General features: G+C 32.7%; 2 protein-coding genes across 17 annotated transcripts; both read left to right on the top strand.

Moving 5' to 3' along the window:
• LOC104750075 (flocculation protein FLO11-like) lies at nt 1,699-4,726 on the top strand. 4 transcript variants are annotated; one of them, XM_010471821.1, is made up of 6 exons: nt 1,699-1,777; nt 2,146-2,593; nt 2,726-2,822; nt 2,953-3,140; nt 3,226-3,439; nt 3,529-4,726. In XM_010471821.1, exons 2-6 carry the CDS (start codon nt 2,225-2,227, stop codon nt 4,545-4,547), a joined length of 1,887 nt encoding a protein of 628 aa, XP_010470123.1. In that variant the 5' UTR covers nt 1,699-1,777; nt 2,146-2,224; the 3' UTR covers nt 4,548-4,726. The 4 variants fall into 4 exon arrangements, with proteins under 4 accessions (XP_010470123.1, XP_010470122.1, XP_010470121.1 ...); XM_010471820.1 differs by having other exon boundaries at nt 3,526-4,726; XM_010471819.1 differs by having other exon boundaries at nt 2,923-3,140.
• On the top strand, nt 5,023-9,258 carry LOC104750074 (receptor-like serine/threonine-protein kinase NCRK). Of its 13 annotated transcripts, XM_019237906.1 has the most exons (11): nt 5,985-6,154; nt 6,256-6,329; nt 6,608-6,664; nt 6,758-6,844; nt 6,947-7,039; nt 7,118-7,222; nt 7,310-7,809; nt 7,913-8,209; nt 8,289-8,531; nt 8,607-8,840; nt 8,914-9,258. In XM_019237906.1, the coding sequence occupies exons 4-11, from the start codon at nt 6,775-6,777 to the stop codon at nt 9,070-9,072; spliced, it is 1,701 nt and encodes a 566-aa protein (XP_019093451.1). In that variant the 5' UTR covers nt 5,985-6,154; nt 6,256-6,329; nt 6,608-6,664; nt 6,758-6,774; the 3' UTR covers nt 9,073-9,258. The 13 variants fall into 13 exon arrangements, with proteins under 13 accessions (XP_010470115.1, XP_010470114.1, XP_010470110.1 ...); XM_010471813.2 differs by lacking the exons at nt 5,985-6,154; nt 6,256-6,329 and adding an exon at nt 5,023-5,269 and having other exon boundaries at nt 6,770-6,844; XM_010471812.2 differs by lacking the exons at nt 5,985-6,154; nt 6,256-6,329 and adding an exon at nt 5,023-5,269 and having other exon boundaries at nt 6,767-6,844.

The raw sequence follows: 18,824 nt of genomic DNA, 5'->3' as shown, positions 1-18,824 counted from the left end.
GTATTTCTGTAAAAAATACAACTACATAGATAATTGTTGCTAATCGAATAACATGTTAAAGTGCGAACAAAAATCGATTTTATATTCGTGTCTTCAATTCGATTATGTGGACATACTATTTATTTATGTAGATTTCACAGAACAGGTTTATTTTTGGGTCAAAAGATTTTCATATCCGTGGTGCTGGTCTAACGTGTTAAGGTTGATTCTTATTACATCTCTATTTAGGTTATCCGGTTGTTGATGTTTAATCATTTTAACAGATTTTTATCCAGTTTGATTGTTTATAAGTTTGATAGGGATTTAACTGATTAATTTGGTTCACAAATTTGATGTAAATTTAACTGAATAATTTGGTTTACAAGTCATCTAGATTCTCCATCATGTTAGTCTGAGTTTCACGTGAAACTATTTTTAGTTCAAAAAATTCACAAACCGAATTGAAACCAAACTATTATAAATTTAAGTTATAAATACTAGACTAAATAAATATTCATACAAATATAACCCCGCACGTATGTGCGGGTCCGAACCTAGTTTTACTGTTAAAATATACTATTTAGTATTTACTACTACCAACAAATTGTCTTTATGAACATATTAAATAACTTATTATATGTCTCTTCACTTGAACATTTTTATAGTTACAAAACGTATACGTTAATATTACAATAGCAGTCTTTGTGAATAAATTATCTGATTGGTGAAGAAATATATGAGACGATCTATTTTTTTTTTACTTCAACCATCTTTTTCTTTATGTAAAGGTGAGTATTTCCATTTTTTTAGAAATAGTATTTTATATTTTCACAATCCTTTTTATCTTATATATTATAATTTTGAATTTTATGATATATATATATATATATAATTTCCTTATAATATCTTTTTAAATTTTAAAGCTGTTTAAATTTTATAATTTTCTTGTATTTGCCTTTTCATATTTTTAAAACTGTTAATTGATTTGTTTTACATTTGGAAGTTTACAAATGTTAATTTTTCTTTAAATTATTTTAAATAAATTTAGTTTTTCTTTTCTCTATTTTAATTTTATATAAAACCTTTTTATGGTAAGTTTTGAATTTTTACATTTTTTTTTAATTTTAATAAATTTAGAATTGACATGTGTCAACATCTGAATGATAAAATTGACATGTATCAAGATCTTGTTAATTAGTAATTTTAATATCAAGCTTTATATAATAAGATTAAAAGATTTTAAATAAAATTATGTTTTGTTTTCTTTATTTTACTTTTATATAAAACCTTTTTATGGTAAGTTTTGAATTTTTACATTTATTTTTTAAAATTTTAATAAATTTAGAATTGACATGTGTCAACATATGAATGATATAATTTAGAATTTACATTTATTTTTTCTCTATTTTACTTTTATATAAAACCTATCTCGTAAGTTTTGAACTTTTACATTTTATTTTTAAAATTTTAATAAACTTAAAATTGACATGTAAACATCTCGCTAAAAATATTATCTTAATAACCGAGAGAACTAATCAAGCGTCACATTCATCAACAGTTTTATGATCCATGAAATAGAATCTAAATATTTTGGTTTGATTAAAAAGCTCAGAAGTAAAATGCATTATACAATTAACCTACCTATCAAAATCAAAATGTGGGCTGAAGGCCCAACAAAGCTTAAATAAATGATCCATGTCTCTCGATTCCTATGTTACTGTGTTCTCAACGCTCTGTAACCAAAACCTGGGGCAAGGAAGAAGAAGAACACCTTTAATCGAAGATTCTACATTTTAAGGTAGAGTTGTCTTTTTTTTTTTTTTTTTTTTTNTAGTATCACTGTGTTTGTTCCGTCAATGAAATTGAACCAAAGCCCTTGTTTCTTCATCTATGTCCACGCCCTAGATTTCGGATCAATTTTGTTTTGCTTACAATAATCACATTTACAAAGAATTAGTCAGTTGAGTTTAGTTACAAATCTTGGAAAAGTTAAGATTTTTATCTATATTATGGATTTTAATTTCGTTGATTCTGTGTTTTGATACTGTAATTGTTCAAGGGTCACTCTCATTTTTAACTTCTTGGAGACTAGTGTGTGTGTTCTTCAAAGATTGTAATTTGAAATAAGATTGGTTTGTTTGGTTTTGTTGTGATTTGGAAACCAAGGAACTTGTAAATCAGTTAAAAAGCTCTTGATGTGTTGCTTGATCTCTTCAAAACCGTATCGGTGAAAGCAATTGATGCCATGGTTCCAAAGGAAACTGATGAGGCTACAGATTCGTTGCCAAAAGCACAAAGCAAATCTAGGGTTAGTGAATTAGATGGCTCTGTAATTGTGGCTTCAACCAATGTACCTGAGATTTTAACTGCTTCTGACTGTGGAGAGAGACTTCCTGAGTCGTCAAGAGGTCGGGTTTGTGACACAATGATGCCACCACCAGCTTTATATTCCCAAGCTGCCTCCTCAGAGTTACCTTTGAATGTAGTGGAAGGTTTGGTTAGAGTAGAAAATAGTAGAACTAGTCATGATGCTGATGGTATTTTGAACCAAGGGTTTCCTGAAGAAGCTGCGTTTTGTTTACCAGACCCTGCCGGCTGTGCTAGATCAGATCAGGTGAATTTCTACTTCTTGAAAAGGCCATTTCTCGTAGTTTGTACATGTTCTTGATTTCATGTAGGAAACAGGTGTGGTGTAACTGATAAAGATCTCATATGTTGCTTATGGATTTGATTTTTTCTTCGACAGGGTGTTCAAATTACAGGTTCTCCGCCAATTTCATCAGTTCTCTCCCAAAATATCACAACAGCAGCAGACCAATGGACTTTGAGATCAGCTTCTTTAGGTCATGATCTTCCCAGAGATAGTGATTAAACTGCTTTAACTAAATAGTTGGTGTTTACTAGAATGTAAAGGCTTTGGTTCGTTTATTGATTGTTATGTAGTTAACCAGTCTGAGGATGTCCATGAAGCAGGTGTTCAGCCTCCTAACATCTCATATAGCGGATCAACAGTCAACGCTTCAGCGGATGCATCTCTTCCCAACAATCCTATGGGACAGAGTCCTCGGTTACATTTCCCTTCGTATATTGACATCTGTGACTACGAACTGGAGAAGCTGAACAAAGAACAAGGGACCTTAAAGAAAAACTTTGAAGAAACGGTTAGTTTGTCCTAATTTTCGGTAAAATCTAATCTTCATTCAGTTTTCTGTCTTCTCTGCTCACTGTCTTGTTGTTTGTAAACAGACATTAGAGTTGAAGGCTGAACTCGAGAGAAAGATGGCTGAAGTACGCAGTGAGTACGATAGGAAATCCCAAGAGGTAGATACTGAATATAATGCCATTGCGAAACAGATTGGAGCCTTTAGGAGTTTGGTTGCCATGAACAGTCTCTTGGCGAACGCTTACAGGTCTTCACGTCCAGTGAAGAGTGCAACCACGGATACTGCAGCTGTTAGAGGTAAATAATCTTGAAGAGTTAAGAATAGCGAATATCGATCAAGGGAATGAGCTAAACAATGACACTCACACTTTTTCCTTCTTTAGCAGCTGGGAGCTCCCAACATCCAACGCAGCAGCAGCAAGCAGTACAGACGAACATGAATATGAATTCAGCTGCTCCTCCTCGACCCTCAGTCACAACAGCGGAAGCTCCAATTCCTTCAGGTCCTCCTTCGCATTTCCCGCGCTGCAATACGCCTCAACCGAGACCGATATCTCAGCAAGCAGTACAAACAAACACGAATATGAATTCAACTGCTCCTCCTCAACCCTCAGTCACAACAGCGGAAGCTCCAAGACCTTCAGGTCCTCTTTCGCATTTCCCGCCTCAACCGAGACCAATATCTCAGCAAGCAGCAGCACAATCCAACCCACATATGAATTCAACGGCGCTTCCACGCCCCTCAATCACAGCAGAAGCTCTTCCTCTACATTCAGCAGCCTGCAACACGCCTCAGCCAAGGCCAATATCTCAGCTACCAGTAATACAATCAAACAGGCCTATCAGTTCAACCGCCCCTCCAAGACCCTCAGTCACATCAGAAGCTATACCTTTGCATTCACCACCCTGCAACACGCCTCAGCCAAGACCAATATCTCAGCTACCAGTAGTACAATCAAACACGCATATCAGTTCAATTGCCCCTCCTGGACCCTCAGTCATATCCGAAGCTATATCTTTGCCTTCACCACCCTGCAACATGCCTCAGCCAAGACCAATATCTCCGCTACCAGTAGTACAAGCAAACACGCCTATCAGTTCAACTGCCCCGCATGGACCCTCAGTCACATCAAAAGCTATATCTTTGCATTCACCACCCTGCAACACGTCTCAGCCAAGACCGCCACCTTTAATCTCCAGCCACACTCCAACTTCATATTCAGCAGCTTCTACTCCACATGTACATGGTATAGTGAGGCGGACCATGGCACCTCACTTACGATCATCTCGACCTCCCAACTCTGTTGCTGCATCAACAACAAATCCAACAAGGCAGGTTCAACAACAACAACAACAACAAGGGAACTCAAACAGTAGCTTGGTCTATCTCTCAGATGACGACTAATGACAAAATCCTTAGTATATATAGTATATAGTTTTTTTTGTAGTTCGAAGCCCTTAAAACATTTGAGAATGCCACGTACGAAGAATCATTTCCAAAAAATGGACGATCCATTTGGACACATGTACTGGAACTTAGTGCTCATATGTGTTTTGCGTAATGGAATACAATTTTTTTGGATACTTACAAAGGAAGCATACAATTCCGAATGTTGAGAGTTCTATATTACTACATAGAGTAGAGAGATTTTTCAAAAATACTTTTCTTAAAACTTCGAATTTTGAAAATATTATGGTCATTTATGGATTCTAGCAGAGCAAGGATCATGGTGGACTTCTGCTACATTAACTTAAAACCTCTGAAACGAGTTCCAACGAAAACGTGATATTAACACCACGTGGCACGTGACATCCCCGGATCTCTAATAAATGAACTCTTTTAGTTTTTCTTACTTGTATATTAGTATCAGACTTATCAGTACAGTGATGAGCTGACTCTACTCTACCGCAAACGCAAACGCAAAACTCCTCTGTTTCCAGCGTTTATGTTTCTTAATTCTCATTCTGATTTGTGTGTGACGAACGGGACTGTGAAAACTTTATCTGGATAAAAGCTCGACTACAAACGCGATATGCTCCATTCCACATTTGAGTTTTAGCTTACTGGTGCTACTACTAGCTTTGAATCTGCGCCTCTGTTTCTTCCAAAAGCTTCATTTTTTAAAGGTTGGTTTCCTATTTCCCATTCTTTGAATCTGCGATTTCAATTCCTTCGAGCTACTTGTATCAAGAAATCATGAAATGGGTTTCCCATTTCCCCAAAAACCTTAACTTTTTTGTCAATTGGACCATTGTTGAATTTGTGGGACACGTTTCTTTCCATCAAAAAGTTCGGATTTTTACTTTTTTCAGTCAATGGCGGAGGAGAGGAAACAGGTTTTACAATCTAAATCCCGGTTTAAATAACCGACACCGGAAATTGTGAGTCCCACAAATTTAAAAAAAAAACCAGTTCTTTAACCGGTTCCCGACAACCGACACCGGAAATTGTGTGCCCCGACACGTTCCAACAGTTTGCTTCGGTCCTCGTTTACCTTTTCCTTAAAAGCAAAGCACTTTCGTCATCCTCTTTTTGTCTATATCCTCTAATTTGGTTTTTGTCCCTAAACCCTTAATTTGAGCTTATGGAACTTCTTGGTTAGATTTCACAAAATCTTATTTTTTTTATCAACGTTGAGAAAGTTTTAGTGGATTAGATTAATGAGGATTTTGCTATTAGTAAACAGTTTAAAGATTAACTTAAAAGGAGCTTTTTTGATATATATAATTTATCTTTGATACTATAATGGTTGAAAGGTCACTCTCTTGATTTGCAATTCCGTTTCTTTCTAAAGGTGGTTGGTCTGTTTTCATTCCATTTATTATTTGTATTTCCAATTTTTGACTAATCTCAATCATTTCTTTAATCACATTATATTTTAGTAGTAGTGATCAAGATGCTCCATTACTTTCTTCTTTTTATAACCCTTTGTTTTGTTGTCTGCAACTTCCTTTTCTCTTGACACTGTGATTCACTTACCAATCTTGTTCTTACTTCAACGTTTTTGCAGGGTAATGTGATTTTATATTGGCTCTCTTGTTTTGTTCTTTTTTAGTGTGTTTGCTTTCAAGAATGCAATATGAATAGTTTGGTTGCTGTGCTTTGTCTTTAGCCAACTAACTTTAGAGGGGAACTAAAGATTTGCAATTGGATCTTAAATGATTTGATGTGACTGTATATCAATCGGTATGAGTTTTACTACTTTTTGTTGATTGGGGTGTGTGTCTTGTTTTCTCTTCTAACTCTGGGCCCTTTAAGAATTGGAGTCTCTTGATTGTTGTCTGACCAAGTCATAGAATGTTTTTGGTTCACAGTGGGTGCAACAGAGTTCGAATCTTTTGTATGTCTGTTCACCAACCCCTTTCATTCACAACATTACACTGTAGATTTACCTCTAGTTTTCTATAAAAAAAAGTCTACTCTCCTTGCAGTCTCTGGTTCTAATCTAACATAAGTTGTTTCAGGTTGTAGGTTGTTGCACACTTGGGAGTTTGAGTAAAAGAAATAAATCAGACATGAAGGTCTTCATCTTATCTTCTCTGTTAACGAATCTCCTGTCGCTCATGTTGTTGTCTACACATGTTAGAGTCAATTACTAACCTCTTGTGGTGTAGTTTCTGCAGCAGTTATAATGAAGATGAGAGTGGAAACCGCATTTGTGATTCTCTTGGTTCTCATATCAATCCAACAATGTTATGGAGGTTAGTATCTTAGTTTACTCTATCCATATTTGTTCATGCTTCTGAGTTCAAAGATAACACATCAACATATCTAAAACGGTATGACTTTCATTTATGTGTTAGGCGCAAGTACCTATACGTGCACTTGCTTCTCTTCGAGCAATCAAAGTGATATCCTGGGATCTAACTGTTCCACATCATGTAATTGCAGACCAGGTTAGTTTTCTCTTTACTCAACTGTGAAAATTTCAAGATTCTACAGAAAAGTAACTTTATAACTCTCTCTTATGTTAGCTGATAGAGACCAATGGGTCTGCTTGTGTCCTGCTAATGGTTTTCCGGTAATAGCCATTGGTGGTGCTAATTCTTCATGCTTCACTTCATGCAACTGCGCTGCTGGTATGTTTTTTACTCTTATCTATCTCGGTCTCTATGGCAAGCTCAGTTGTCTATATAAAAAGTTTGTCTGCTTACTTGTTTCTGTAGGAGCTACCAAATCTTCGAAAAAGCAATATTTATCGAGGAAACTCGTGGTGGTTGTACTACTCTTCTGCGGTGTACTCACTTCACTAGCATTGCTTGCCTCAATGATTTGCTACATTTGTAGAAAGAACACATTTTCTGGACAAACCCCTTCAGTTTCTTCAGATAGAGAATCTAGCTGGCATAGCTCTGCCAACTTAATAAACCGTAAAAGCTCGGTTTCGCAATCTAAAATTAGCATCAGCTCCTCAGTGACAGGATGCTTCTTTCAGAATGCTTCTTTGTTTTGTGTGACCAGACCTGAAACAATCTATGGAGCTATTTTTCAGTTCTCATACACTGAATTAGAGCAAGCAACCAATAAATTCTCCAGCAACAGTGTGATAGGACATGGAGGTAGTAGTTGTGTTTACCGTGGGCAGCTCAAAGACGGTAAAACCGCTGCGATCAAACGTCTAAATACCCCTAAAGGAAACGACACTGACACTCTATTCTCAACAGAAGTATTAGCCTCCTCCTCATCCTCTTCATGCTTCTTATATGGGGTGGTTTCAAATATAATCAAGATTATGACATTTGTGTTCTGTTCTTTTAATGTTTTCACAGGTTGAGTTGTTATCAAGACTCCATCATTACCATGTGGTTCCGTTAATTGGATACTGTTCTGAGTTTCATGGCAAACATGCAGAGAGGCTTCTGGTTTTTGAGTACATGTCTTATGGAAGTCTGAGAGATTGCTTAGATGGAGAGTTGGGGGAGAAAATGACATGGAACATAAGAATCTCTGTCGCTCTTGGAGCTGCAAGAGGGCTCGAGTATCTTCACGAAGCTGCTGCGCCCAGAATCTTACACCGAGATGTAAAATCCACAAATATTCTCCTTGATGAGAATTGGCATGCAAAAGTAAGTAACACAAACCACCTCCCCCCATATATTTAGATGAGTCTAAATTTGAACTTGTAATGAGCATAAATTGTTACAGATAACAGATCTTGGGATGGCTAAGTGTTTGAGTAGCGACGGTTTACAAAGCGGTTCAAGCTCTCCCACCATAGGACTACAAGGAACATTTGGCTACTTTGCACCTGAATATGCAATTGCAGGATGTGCTTCACAGATGTCAGACGTTTTCAGCTTTGGTGTTGTTCTACTCGAGCTTATAACTGGAAGGAAACCGATACAGAAACCTAGCAACAACAAAGGAGAAGAAAGCCTAGTTATTTGGGTAAGTAACAACACTTCAGTTAATGAATCTTTAAACCATTCTGAAACTTAGTAGTTATTGTCTGGTTTGTGTTAGGCTGTGCCGCGTTTACAAGACAGTAAGCGGGTGATCGAAGAACTGCCTGATCCGCGGCTAAACGGGAAGTTTGCTGAAGAAGAGATGCAGATAATGGCGTATCTTGCTAAAGAGTGTTTGCTATTGGAACCAGAAGCTAGACCAACAATGAGAGAAGTTGTTCAGATTCTTTCAACCATCACACCAGATACAACATCCAGACGTAGAAGTTTCCCCATTAATTATCTTTTCCAGGTATGTTTTTACATGAAACCACAGAATACTAAAGCATTTGAAACCTTATTATCAGTAACATTTGTCTTCATAGAGTAACGAGACGAAGAAAGAAAGCAAAGTAGGATGGTCAAGAGGTGGGAGCAGGAGTGGACATGAAGAGGAAACAGTGGATCTTACTGAGCCACGGTTTGAGTCCTTCTGCTTGCCGAATGTGAAGCCGGTCTTGCTTGAACCATCTGCACATATTTAATACTTTGAAGTAGATATAGAAAAGCACAGAGCCAAAAACAACATTGAGCCATTTGCACTATGTAGATAATTGCTCACTCTGACGCGGGTGAAGCGTTGTGACTTGAGAGGTTTCTCTATAAGTGAGTGTCAAGATTTGTACTGAACAATAATTTATAATCTTACTAAAATACTAGGTTTTGAACCTGTTGCGTGGTTGTATTTGATATATTTTGATGAAAACTATATATGATTGACGACGGTATAAAATATTATCTTATAAAAAAAACTAAATTAGTATTAAGAAAAATAAATAAATTTCATATACACAATTTTTTAAAATATAAAAATCAGTTGTGTTATAAAATCAAATCTGATTAAAAAAAATCATGAATTTAATTCGACGTCCAAACGAGGCGAATCAAACTAATGACCTCACATATCCTAAACCATTTCTTTGACAACCAGAAAAATGAAACAATTTTATCATCATGAATTTAACTCGTTTTCATATTTAATTGATCGTTACTACCTATGTTTTCGTGTTTTTTATTCAATGTTTTCTTATTTTTCATATTCTTTTTTTTTCCAACCAAACATAAATAAATTAAAAGAGAACTCCGAGGTTGGTTGCCCAAACCGGAGGAAAGTAGTTGACAAAGAAAATTTCAGAAACTAAAGTTCTAGAAGAACGGCTAAGCAATCTGCCCTTACATTAGACTCACGGGAGATCCTAACCAGGGTGAAGGAAGGGAAAGACGATCTGATCATAGAAAAATCCTCCAGTGGGATCGAGAAGGCGGGCCAATCATCGGGCTTCTGCACCATCATGAGTAACTCTGCACAATCTGTCTCAAAAGCTTGGCAATCCACTCCTGCCGCCAATATAGACTCCATAGCCCAAATCAGTGTTTGAAGCTCTGCATGTAAGGGAGTAAGACCGCGTCGCTGACTCCGGGCTCCCAGGAGAAGTGTCAAATCATCACCACTGCAAAACCACCACCCCAAGCCTTGTAGAGCATCCAAACTTTTCCAGGAACCATCAATTTGACAAATTCTTTCTTGTCATTTTCATTGTCAAATTTTGTGGTAATTATCATCATTACTTTTAGCGTCTGACTCTTTGTTATACTCTTTTTCTTTTTCTTCCTCGTCAACTTCATCACATTCTTCTACTGAAAAACCATTTTTTAGATTACCACACAACTTGTTAACCCATCAAACTCCAAGAACAAAATCATTTCTTTCTCATAAAAATAAAAAATAAGATAAAAAAATAAAAAATTAATGAAAGAATATCAACTCATCTATATAATCATACACAAAAATATGTTTTACAGCTCATAAGAAATAAAAAGCACAAACGTAGATAAATAAGATAATTTATGTTTTACATCAATATTTATAATATTTTAAACTTTTAAAAGGTTTCAAAATAGAATATTTGAACTTTTTAAAAAGTTTCAATATTTATAAAAAAACGAAATATCCCCGGTTCAAAAAAAATTAGAAACTAAGGCTTTGAATGGAGAGTGGGAAAAGGAGTGGTTCTTCAGCCCAAGTGGTCTCTCCACTTATGGATTCCCATTCCGCAACTGCAACGGAAAAAAAAAAAAGAAGAAGAAGAAGGGAACACATGTAGATAAGAAACTCTTGTCTTTAAGTAAAAAAAGTGAATGGACCACTTTTATCCAAATATGAGGATGTTTCAAGTGGTCCAATAGTACTAGTTGTTGTAAAAGAAAATAATAATACAAACTTCACATCTTGACAATGACAAAGAGAATACAAAAAAAATGTTTCTATAAATCTAATACTTCACATATTTCTTCGTCACAACAACAAGAAAGATCAAAAAAAAAATTCCAAACTTCTTCTAGTCAAGCTGTAAGAGTGTAAGGTATATATATTTTTTTTTCTTTCAAACATATATACATTATATTATGTTATGATGCTTATATTAAATTTATATTATGTTATGATGTTTAATTAAATTAATAATTATGTTGACGTAGTTAGTTGTATTTAGTAAATGAAAATTTTTTAGTTAATTATAATGTTAAATGAAAAGTTTCATACCTTTATGCTTTTGACTAAGTTAATTATAATGTTAATTAATCATAATGTTGGGATGTTTTTAGTTATTAATAAGGAAATCAGTAGAATTAAAAACTTTTATACATGGCTCATAACCTGTAAGTTATATATATTTTAAAAGTATTTCTATATATGTAAACGTAAATTTAAAATTTTATAATTATCTATATAATTATAAAAATAATTATTTGAAAAGTATATATGTTAATTTCCCTTACATTAACATACATACATTATAATTATCAAGTATATTGTTTAATTCAACTAAGTTAATAGTAATGCTGTTGTAGTTAATTTTTTTTAATTATGTGAAAGAAATGCTAGTAAATGTTTTTTATAATATATATCATGTTTTGTAATATGTTTTTATTTTATAACATAGAGATTTAACAGGTTTGTAATTATGTTTTTATTTTATAAAATAGAGATTTAAGAATGTTAATAAGACAATATTATGAATACAAATTTAATAGCAAATAAAGTTTGTAAACTTTTAGTGAGGAAAAGTTATAATTGTCTATGTATAATATTTTTATGTTTTTGACTAAGGTTTATAATTCTATATGTATAATATTATAAATGTTTATACCATCGACATATATTATATATATACACAATTATATAAGATTTATGATTCATGTCTACACACTAATGTAATAAAAATTATAAAAAAAAAACTCAAATTTAGTATGTAAAAATAATTAATATTTATATAATACAATAGTTTAATAAATTTTAGTCATATATAACTAAAATATATACTGATTATAGTAAACTGATAAAAAAAAATTTACAATTGTAGATATGACATCTAATCGTCGACGAAACACAAATTCTTCCGTACAAGCAGATGAAAACTTTCCAACCGAAACATCAGCACGGATAAAATATTTTATCTTAATTTATTTAAATATAGTTTTGTTATAATTACGTGAATAGATATTAATTTGTTCTTAAAAAAATATTGTAGAATGGAGCCAATTTCAAATGGACTCCTAGTAGTCTTTTTAGATTACTTGAGTTATATGATCAAGCAGCTGCGATGAATAATTACCATATAAAAGATCCCACTCCTTTTTCAAAACAGTTTATGGTTGAAAAGTTGAACCAGGAGTTCGATTTAGAAATAAACTATAAATTTTTCAAAGTAAAACTTGATAATATGAAAGAAAAAAATACAAGAAGTATCGAGAGCTAATGGGATCAACTGGTATCATGGTTGATCCTATTACATCCGTGATTAATGCATCTGAGTCATGGTGGAAAGATCGTGAAGTAAGTTTTCATAATATTTATCACAACTCAAATATATTAACTTAATTAAAATAACCAAATATTCTGAAATATTTGTTTTATAATAATATTTATAGGTATGTAAGATTGTACATGCATTTAGACGAAAGCCGCCACAAGGGTGGGAAATCATGGAACGTTGCTTCAAATTATATAATGTTCAATCCCAAGCTCAATACTCTATCAACCAAAGAAGAGAAGAAATGATGAATGAAGGCGTAACTAATAATGAAGATCAGCTGTACCCAAAAACATACGATGGTGAAATGTCTCATAGTCAAGATGCAGAGACACAAGAAAAGGAAGAAGTGTATCGCGTTAACATTACCGATGAAACGCGTCCTTCAAATGAGTTTATCCAGGCACATAAGCGTCATAGTTCTGCGACGGTTGATCCGATTCAAATTCCTGGTTCCAGAGTTCAACAACGAGGACAAGGAAGACGAGGAAGTACTTTACAAAGATCAGCGAGAAATTCTGGAGTCTTACATGGGAGTGGTTCACGAGGAAGTAAAAAGAAGCAGTCATTTGAGACCACCCTAACCGATACAATGACCGGATTTAGGGAGTTCCAACGTCAAAGTTTACAACAATTACGCCCAAATTCGTTCGACCAAGATGATTACGGCGGCTTTGATGAGGCTGCGAAGATATTGAAATCAATGGAGCTTCCAAGTGATACAAATTTTATTAGGTGTGCGTTGACGAATTAGGAGGATACCTATTCTATCATAAGTATTTCATTGATAGAGCTGAAAAACCTTTTGAAGAAAAGATAAATTTCTTACAAGATTTAACTGGATATACACGTTATGATGAGTTTATGGGGAAGCGGTTAACGTCGAGAAGAACTTTTGGGAGTCCAAGTGCAAGTGGTTTTCATTCAGGTAGTCCATCTTCTGGTGGTAATAATTCATGGGGGCAAACTTCAAATGTCCAATGGGGTTAACAACCACGTCCTCAACAATGGGGTATACCACCAAGTGCTCAACAATGGGGTACACCACCAAGTGCTCAGCAATGGGGTACACCACCAAGTGCTCAACAATGGGGTCAACAACCTCGTCCTCAATAATGGGGTACACCACCAAGTGCACAACAATGGGAAACACAACCAAATAGTCACCAGTGGGGTACATCACCAAATGTTTCACAATGGGGAGCGTATCAAAATACACAACAATTGAATTCACCTACACAGTGGGGTTCATCATCAAATGATCAACAATGGGGATCATCATCAAATATTTCACAATGGCCTCCTCAAAAAAAATCTTCAACATGGATTCTCATTATAAACTCAAACTGAAACCACAACACCAAGGCTAATACCACGAACACGCAAATCTGGAGGATTATTCAACATTTAGGGAACTCATCGGGGGCCAAATTTAAATGAAACTCACCAAAATGATTCTGACGATGAAACATAATTAATATCTCTAGTTCTTTGCTATTAATAATGTTGTATTGTTTTTATTTATGTTTTTGTATTATCTTTTACTTATTATGTGTAATTGAATCATGTCATTCAGTTTCTTATCAATATTTTGTTTTCATCAAATACAGGCTTTTCGTATATGTCAATTGCGGTCACAAGGAATTCAATTTTTAAGTTACGAAGAGAGAACTGAGTTATGTAATCTGGAGAATGCACAATTTGAAGAGTTAATAATTCAAGCAACATTGAGTTACTACAATCGGTATTTTGAAAGAGGACAAGTACAAACAGATGGTGGCTTGGGGTGGAGAAATATTTGACATCGATTACAAGAAGATCATGCTGCTTGTCTTCAGTTACTACGGATGTCACTTGATTGTTTCAGAACATTGTGTCACCAACTAGAAACAACTTATGTATTAAAACTAACATTGAATGCTTGCATTGAAGAGAGTGTTGCAATGTTTTTACGGATACGTGGACATAACGAAGTTCAACGAGATGTTGGTCTAAGATTTGGAAGAAATCAAGAAACCGTAAAGACAAAATTTTATGAAGTGCTTAGAGTGACAGAGTTACTTGCTTGTGATTATATCAAAGCACCAACAAGGCAAGAACTACACAGGATTTCGTACAGGCTAATGGATGGAAAATATTGGCCATTTTTTAGCGGGTTTGTTGGAGCAATGGATGGTGTTCATGTGTGTGTTAAGGTCACTCCTGATTTACAAGGAATGTATTGGAGTCGACATGATAGAACATCGTTTAACATCATGGCAATATGTGATTTAAATATGTTATACACATATGTTTGGAATAGAGCACCAGGATCTTGTCATGATACAACAGTTCTTACGATGGCTCAAAACAGTGAGCCTGAATTTCCTTTGCCACCGGAAGATAATTACTATGTGGTTGATTCTGGTTATCCAAATAAACAAGGTTTTCTTGCTCCATATAGATCTTCAAGACATGGTTGTTTGGTACCATATGTCATTATTCGAGAATGCTCCGCCTCCTTAGAATAAGCATGAATTTTTCAACCACTGGCATTCATCTCTACGTTCTATTATTGAGAGGAAATTTGGAATGTGGAAGAAGAAATGGAAATTCTTTGTGAATTTCCTAGATACAATATTAAAGTGCAAAAGAGAGTCGTCATAGCGACAATGGGTCTACACAATTTTATCAGAATTTCAAATTTTATAGATGATGATTTTGCTGAAACAATGGGGCATTCACATATTGACAACATTGATCTAGAGAGTGATTTAAACGTCATCGGAACAACAAATATAGTTGTTGGTAATTTAATGGCGAATCTTATAGAAAGAATTGCAGATATATTATTGGTTAATAAACATCTTCTATATTAAATGCTTGTTGAATGAATGTTTTAAATACATTTATTTTATGTATTCTGGTTTTAATTTCATTAATGTAATAAGTTTTGATCTGCACTATAGCACAAACATATGTCTTTTAAAATAATTGTGTAATAATTTAATTTAATTTCAAAATTATTTTAAAAGTGCAATTATATGAATTATTTTTTTTTAAAAATATTTTTACATATTAGGTTTTCCTAAAATAAAATATTAATTAGAATCTACTTATGAAAAATTAATTACTAGTTTTCAATTTTTAAATATATTATTTTTAATTTGTACAGTACTTTGAACTGCTTTTACTATTCAAACATAAATTTTAAACCGCTTGATCCACTAGATCCACACTTGTTTCACTAGATCCACTTTTTTCGCTTGATCCGCTAGATCCGCTACGCCTGATACACTATCTCCATTCGGAGCCCAATAGTTCTATCAGAGATGTTTCTTCAAGGAACCGAGAAAGATGAAAGACTTCGAGATATGGCTAGGGTTGTGGCTTAGTAACGAAACTTCGTTGGGCCTTCTACCAATTTTGGGCTTATAATTTCAATACTCTAATAACATCTATGGTAGAACTATTAGTTTCTAATTTTTTTTTAAAACAATAGAAATAATGTAAAAAGAAAAAAAAGTAAGATTTTACATAAATATTTTGTTGTTTCATAAATATATAAATTATGGAAAATAAATTCTGGAAATTGTAAAAAAATGTTAATTAGTGAAATGGCTACTCCCTATTGGTTGTTCTAAATCCTATGTGGACACTTAAGAAGTTTATAGCTTCTACTTTTATTTAGCATAAATAAATAATTTATTATATAGATTTTATTTCCATAGATTTTACTTTTTCTTTTTCTTTAAAAATATAAATAATATATAAATTCTGGAAATTGTAAAAAATGTTAATTAGTGAAGTGGTTACTCCCTATTGGTTGTTCTAAATCCTATGTGGATACCTTAAGAAACTTATAGCTCATACTTTTATTTTTAACATAAATATTTTATTATATAGATTTTATTTCCATAGATTTTACTTTTTATTTTTCTTTAAAAATATAAATAATATATAAATTCTGGAAATTAAATTCTGGAAATTGTAAAAAATGTTAATTAGTGAAGTGGTTACTCCCTATTGGTTGTTCTAAATCCTATGTGGATACCTTAAGAAACTTATAGCTCATACTTTTATTTTTAACATAAATATTTTATTATATAGATTTTATTTCCATAGATTTTACTTTTTATTTTTCTTTAAAAATATAAATAATATATAAATTCTGGAAATTAAATTCTGGAAATTGTAAAAAATGTTAATTAGTGAAGTGGTTACTCCCTATTGGTTGTTCTAAATCCTATGTGGATACCTTAAGAAACTTATAGCTCATACTTTTATTTTTAACATAAATATTTTATTATATAGATTTTATTTCCATAGATTATACTTTTTCTTTTTCTTTAAAAATCTAAATAATATATAAATTCTGGAAATTGTAAAAAATGTTAATTAGTAAAGTGGCTACACCCTATTGGTTGTTCTAAATCCTATTTGGACACCTTAAGAAGCTTATAGCTCATACTTTTATTTTACCACCTATGTTTTCATATTTTTTATTCAATGTTTTCTTATTTTTCATATTCTTTCTTGTCATTATCATTGCCAAATTTTTTGGTAATTGTCATCATTACTTTTACCGTATGGTTCTTTGTTATACTCTTTTACTTCTTCTTCCTCGTCAACTTCTTCACATTCTTCCAGTGAAAAACTTTTTTTTAGACTACCACACAACTTGTTAACCCATCAAACTCCAAGAACAAAATCATTTCTTTTCTCATAAAAATAAAAAATAAGATAAAAATAAAAAATTAATGAAAGAATATCAACTCATCTATATAATCATACACAAAAATATGTTTTATAGCTCATAGGAAATAAAAAGCACAAACGTTGATAAATAAGATAATTTATGTTTTACATCAATATTTATAATATTTTAAACTTTTAAAAGGTTTCGAAATATAAAATTTGAACCTTTTAAAAAGTTTCAATATTTATAATATTTTTAAACTTTTAAAATTTAAAAATTCTAATATTTAAAAACTTTTTAAAAGCTAAGATCTTTTAAAAGTTTTAATGTTTATAATATTTAAACTTTTAAAAATTTTAAATATTATAATATATTTTTTGAAACATTTTAAAGTTTTAATTTGATCAAATAAAAAACTGGATCATACCGAATAAAGCTTTTAAAATTTGGACGCCTAATAAATCAAGGTTTCTAGCTCATCCGTTGTTGGAAGCATATTAATCTTATTTATACTGGTTCTGAACCATTGTCTAAAAATTTTCTAGCCGATGTGGGATATTATTGTACATAGTTCTTTTATTTCCATAAATTTTAAATTTTTCTTTTTCTAAAAAATTCTGGAAATTTAAAAAATGTTAATGAATGACATGTCAAATCCTGATTGGTTGTTTAAAATGATTTTTAATATAGAAAAGTCTGGAAATTTTTAAAAAGTTAGTTAGTGAAGTGTCTAATCCCTATTGGTGGTTTAAAATCCAAGGTGGACAGCCTAAGAAGCTTATAGACCCTACTTTTATTTAGTATAGATTTTTAACAAAAGTTATAATTTTATAAATTACAAGATGTGTTAGTTTTTTTTTCTCTTTGGGTAACAAAAAAAATGTTAAGTTAATATATGATATAAGCTTTTGACTATGAAATGTTAAACAAAACGATATGATATACATGGTCATTAATTATGTATTGTAAGATATTGTTAAACTAGAGTTCAAGTTAACCATACACGTCCACACCCTAGGACTGGCCTTGCATTGCGTACATACATACATAATCTATAAAATAGATAATGGAGGCATGTCCATTTTTCCATTTGGATAATACGTTCGGATGTTGTTCGTGTCATGAAATATTAAGCATGTGAACACAGTCATATGGTTTGCTGATATCAGTTTTTAATGCGTTGAACTTTCTTCTGTATGCTTGATTGATTAGTATGCAAATCAAAGCATACATTTTTACTTTTTATTCCATCGTGTAAGTACTTATACGGTTATACCTTGTGCCTTATGTTACAAATGTCTTGGAATAATAATTGAGTAGTAGTAGTAGTAACGTTAACATTTTGGATAATCGAAGAAAGAGAAGGTGGGGGATGATGGGATATCAATCAAGAAGAGCCCATATGGTGTGTTCCACAGACTGGACGAACCAAACCCATTTATTCCAAATGAAACCGTCAATTAATTGCCAACCCAAGCTTTGTCCCTTAACCTTATAATTTATAAAAAAATAAAAATGAACCAAATAAAAACTAAATATATAAATTCAATGTTTATCTTTTCAAATGGAGTTCTATAATCTTATTGCATTGTTGCATAAGTAAAATCTAATTACCAAAATAAAACGAAAAAAAAAAAGAATTGAAATAAAAATTAGATGGGATAAACCATATAACTTGTTTTTAGTTTTTAAAATTGTGTCCTTCGGCTAGTTCGAGACTACGCTTGACCTATTCATATTATACTAT

Source organism: Camelina sativa, chromosome 16 (assembly GCF_000633955.1).
Source record: "Camelina sativa cultivar DH55 chromosome 16, Cs, whole genome shotgun sequence".
In the NCBI taxonomy this organism is placed as follows: Eukaryota; Viridiplantae; Streptophyta; class Magnoliopsida; order Brassicales; family Brassicaceae; genus Camelina; species Camelina sativa.
This window is presented reverse-complemented; position numbering and strand designations above follow the sequence as displayed.

Excerpts from the sequence above, each read along its gene's own strand:
- LOC104750075 (XM_010471818.1), top strand. The coding sequence starts at position 2,225 with ATGGTTCCAAAGGAAACTGATGAGGCTACAGATTCGTTGCCAAAAGCA. Across the intron at positions 2,594-2,725 it reads GCTGTGCTAGATCAGATCAG|GGTGTTCAAATTACAGGTTC; the intron begins GTGAATTTCTAC and ends TTTCTTCGACAG. Across the intron at positions 3,440-3,525 it reads GGATACTGCAGCTGTTAGAG|CAGCTGGGAGCTCCCAACAT; the intron begins GTAAATAATCTT and ends TTCCTTCTTTAG.
- LOC104750074 (XM_010471813.2), top strand. The coding sequence starts at position 6,775 with ATGAAGATGAGAGTGGAAACCGCATTTGTGATTCTCTTGGTTCTCATA. Across the intron at positions 7,810-7,912 it reads ACACTCTATTCTCAACAGAA|GTTGAGTTGTTATCAAGACT; the intron begins GTATTAGCCTCC and ends ATGTTTTCACAG. Across the intron at positions 8,841-8,913 it reads CCATTAATTATCTTTTCCAG|AGTAACGAGACGAAGAAAGA; the intron begins GTATGTTTTTAC and ends TTGTCTTCATAG.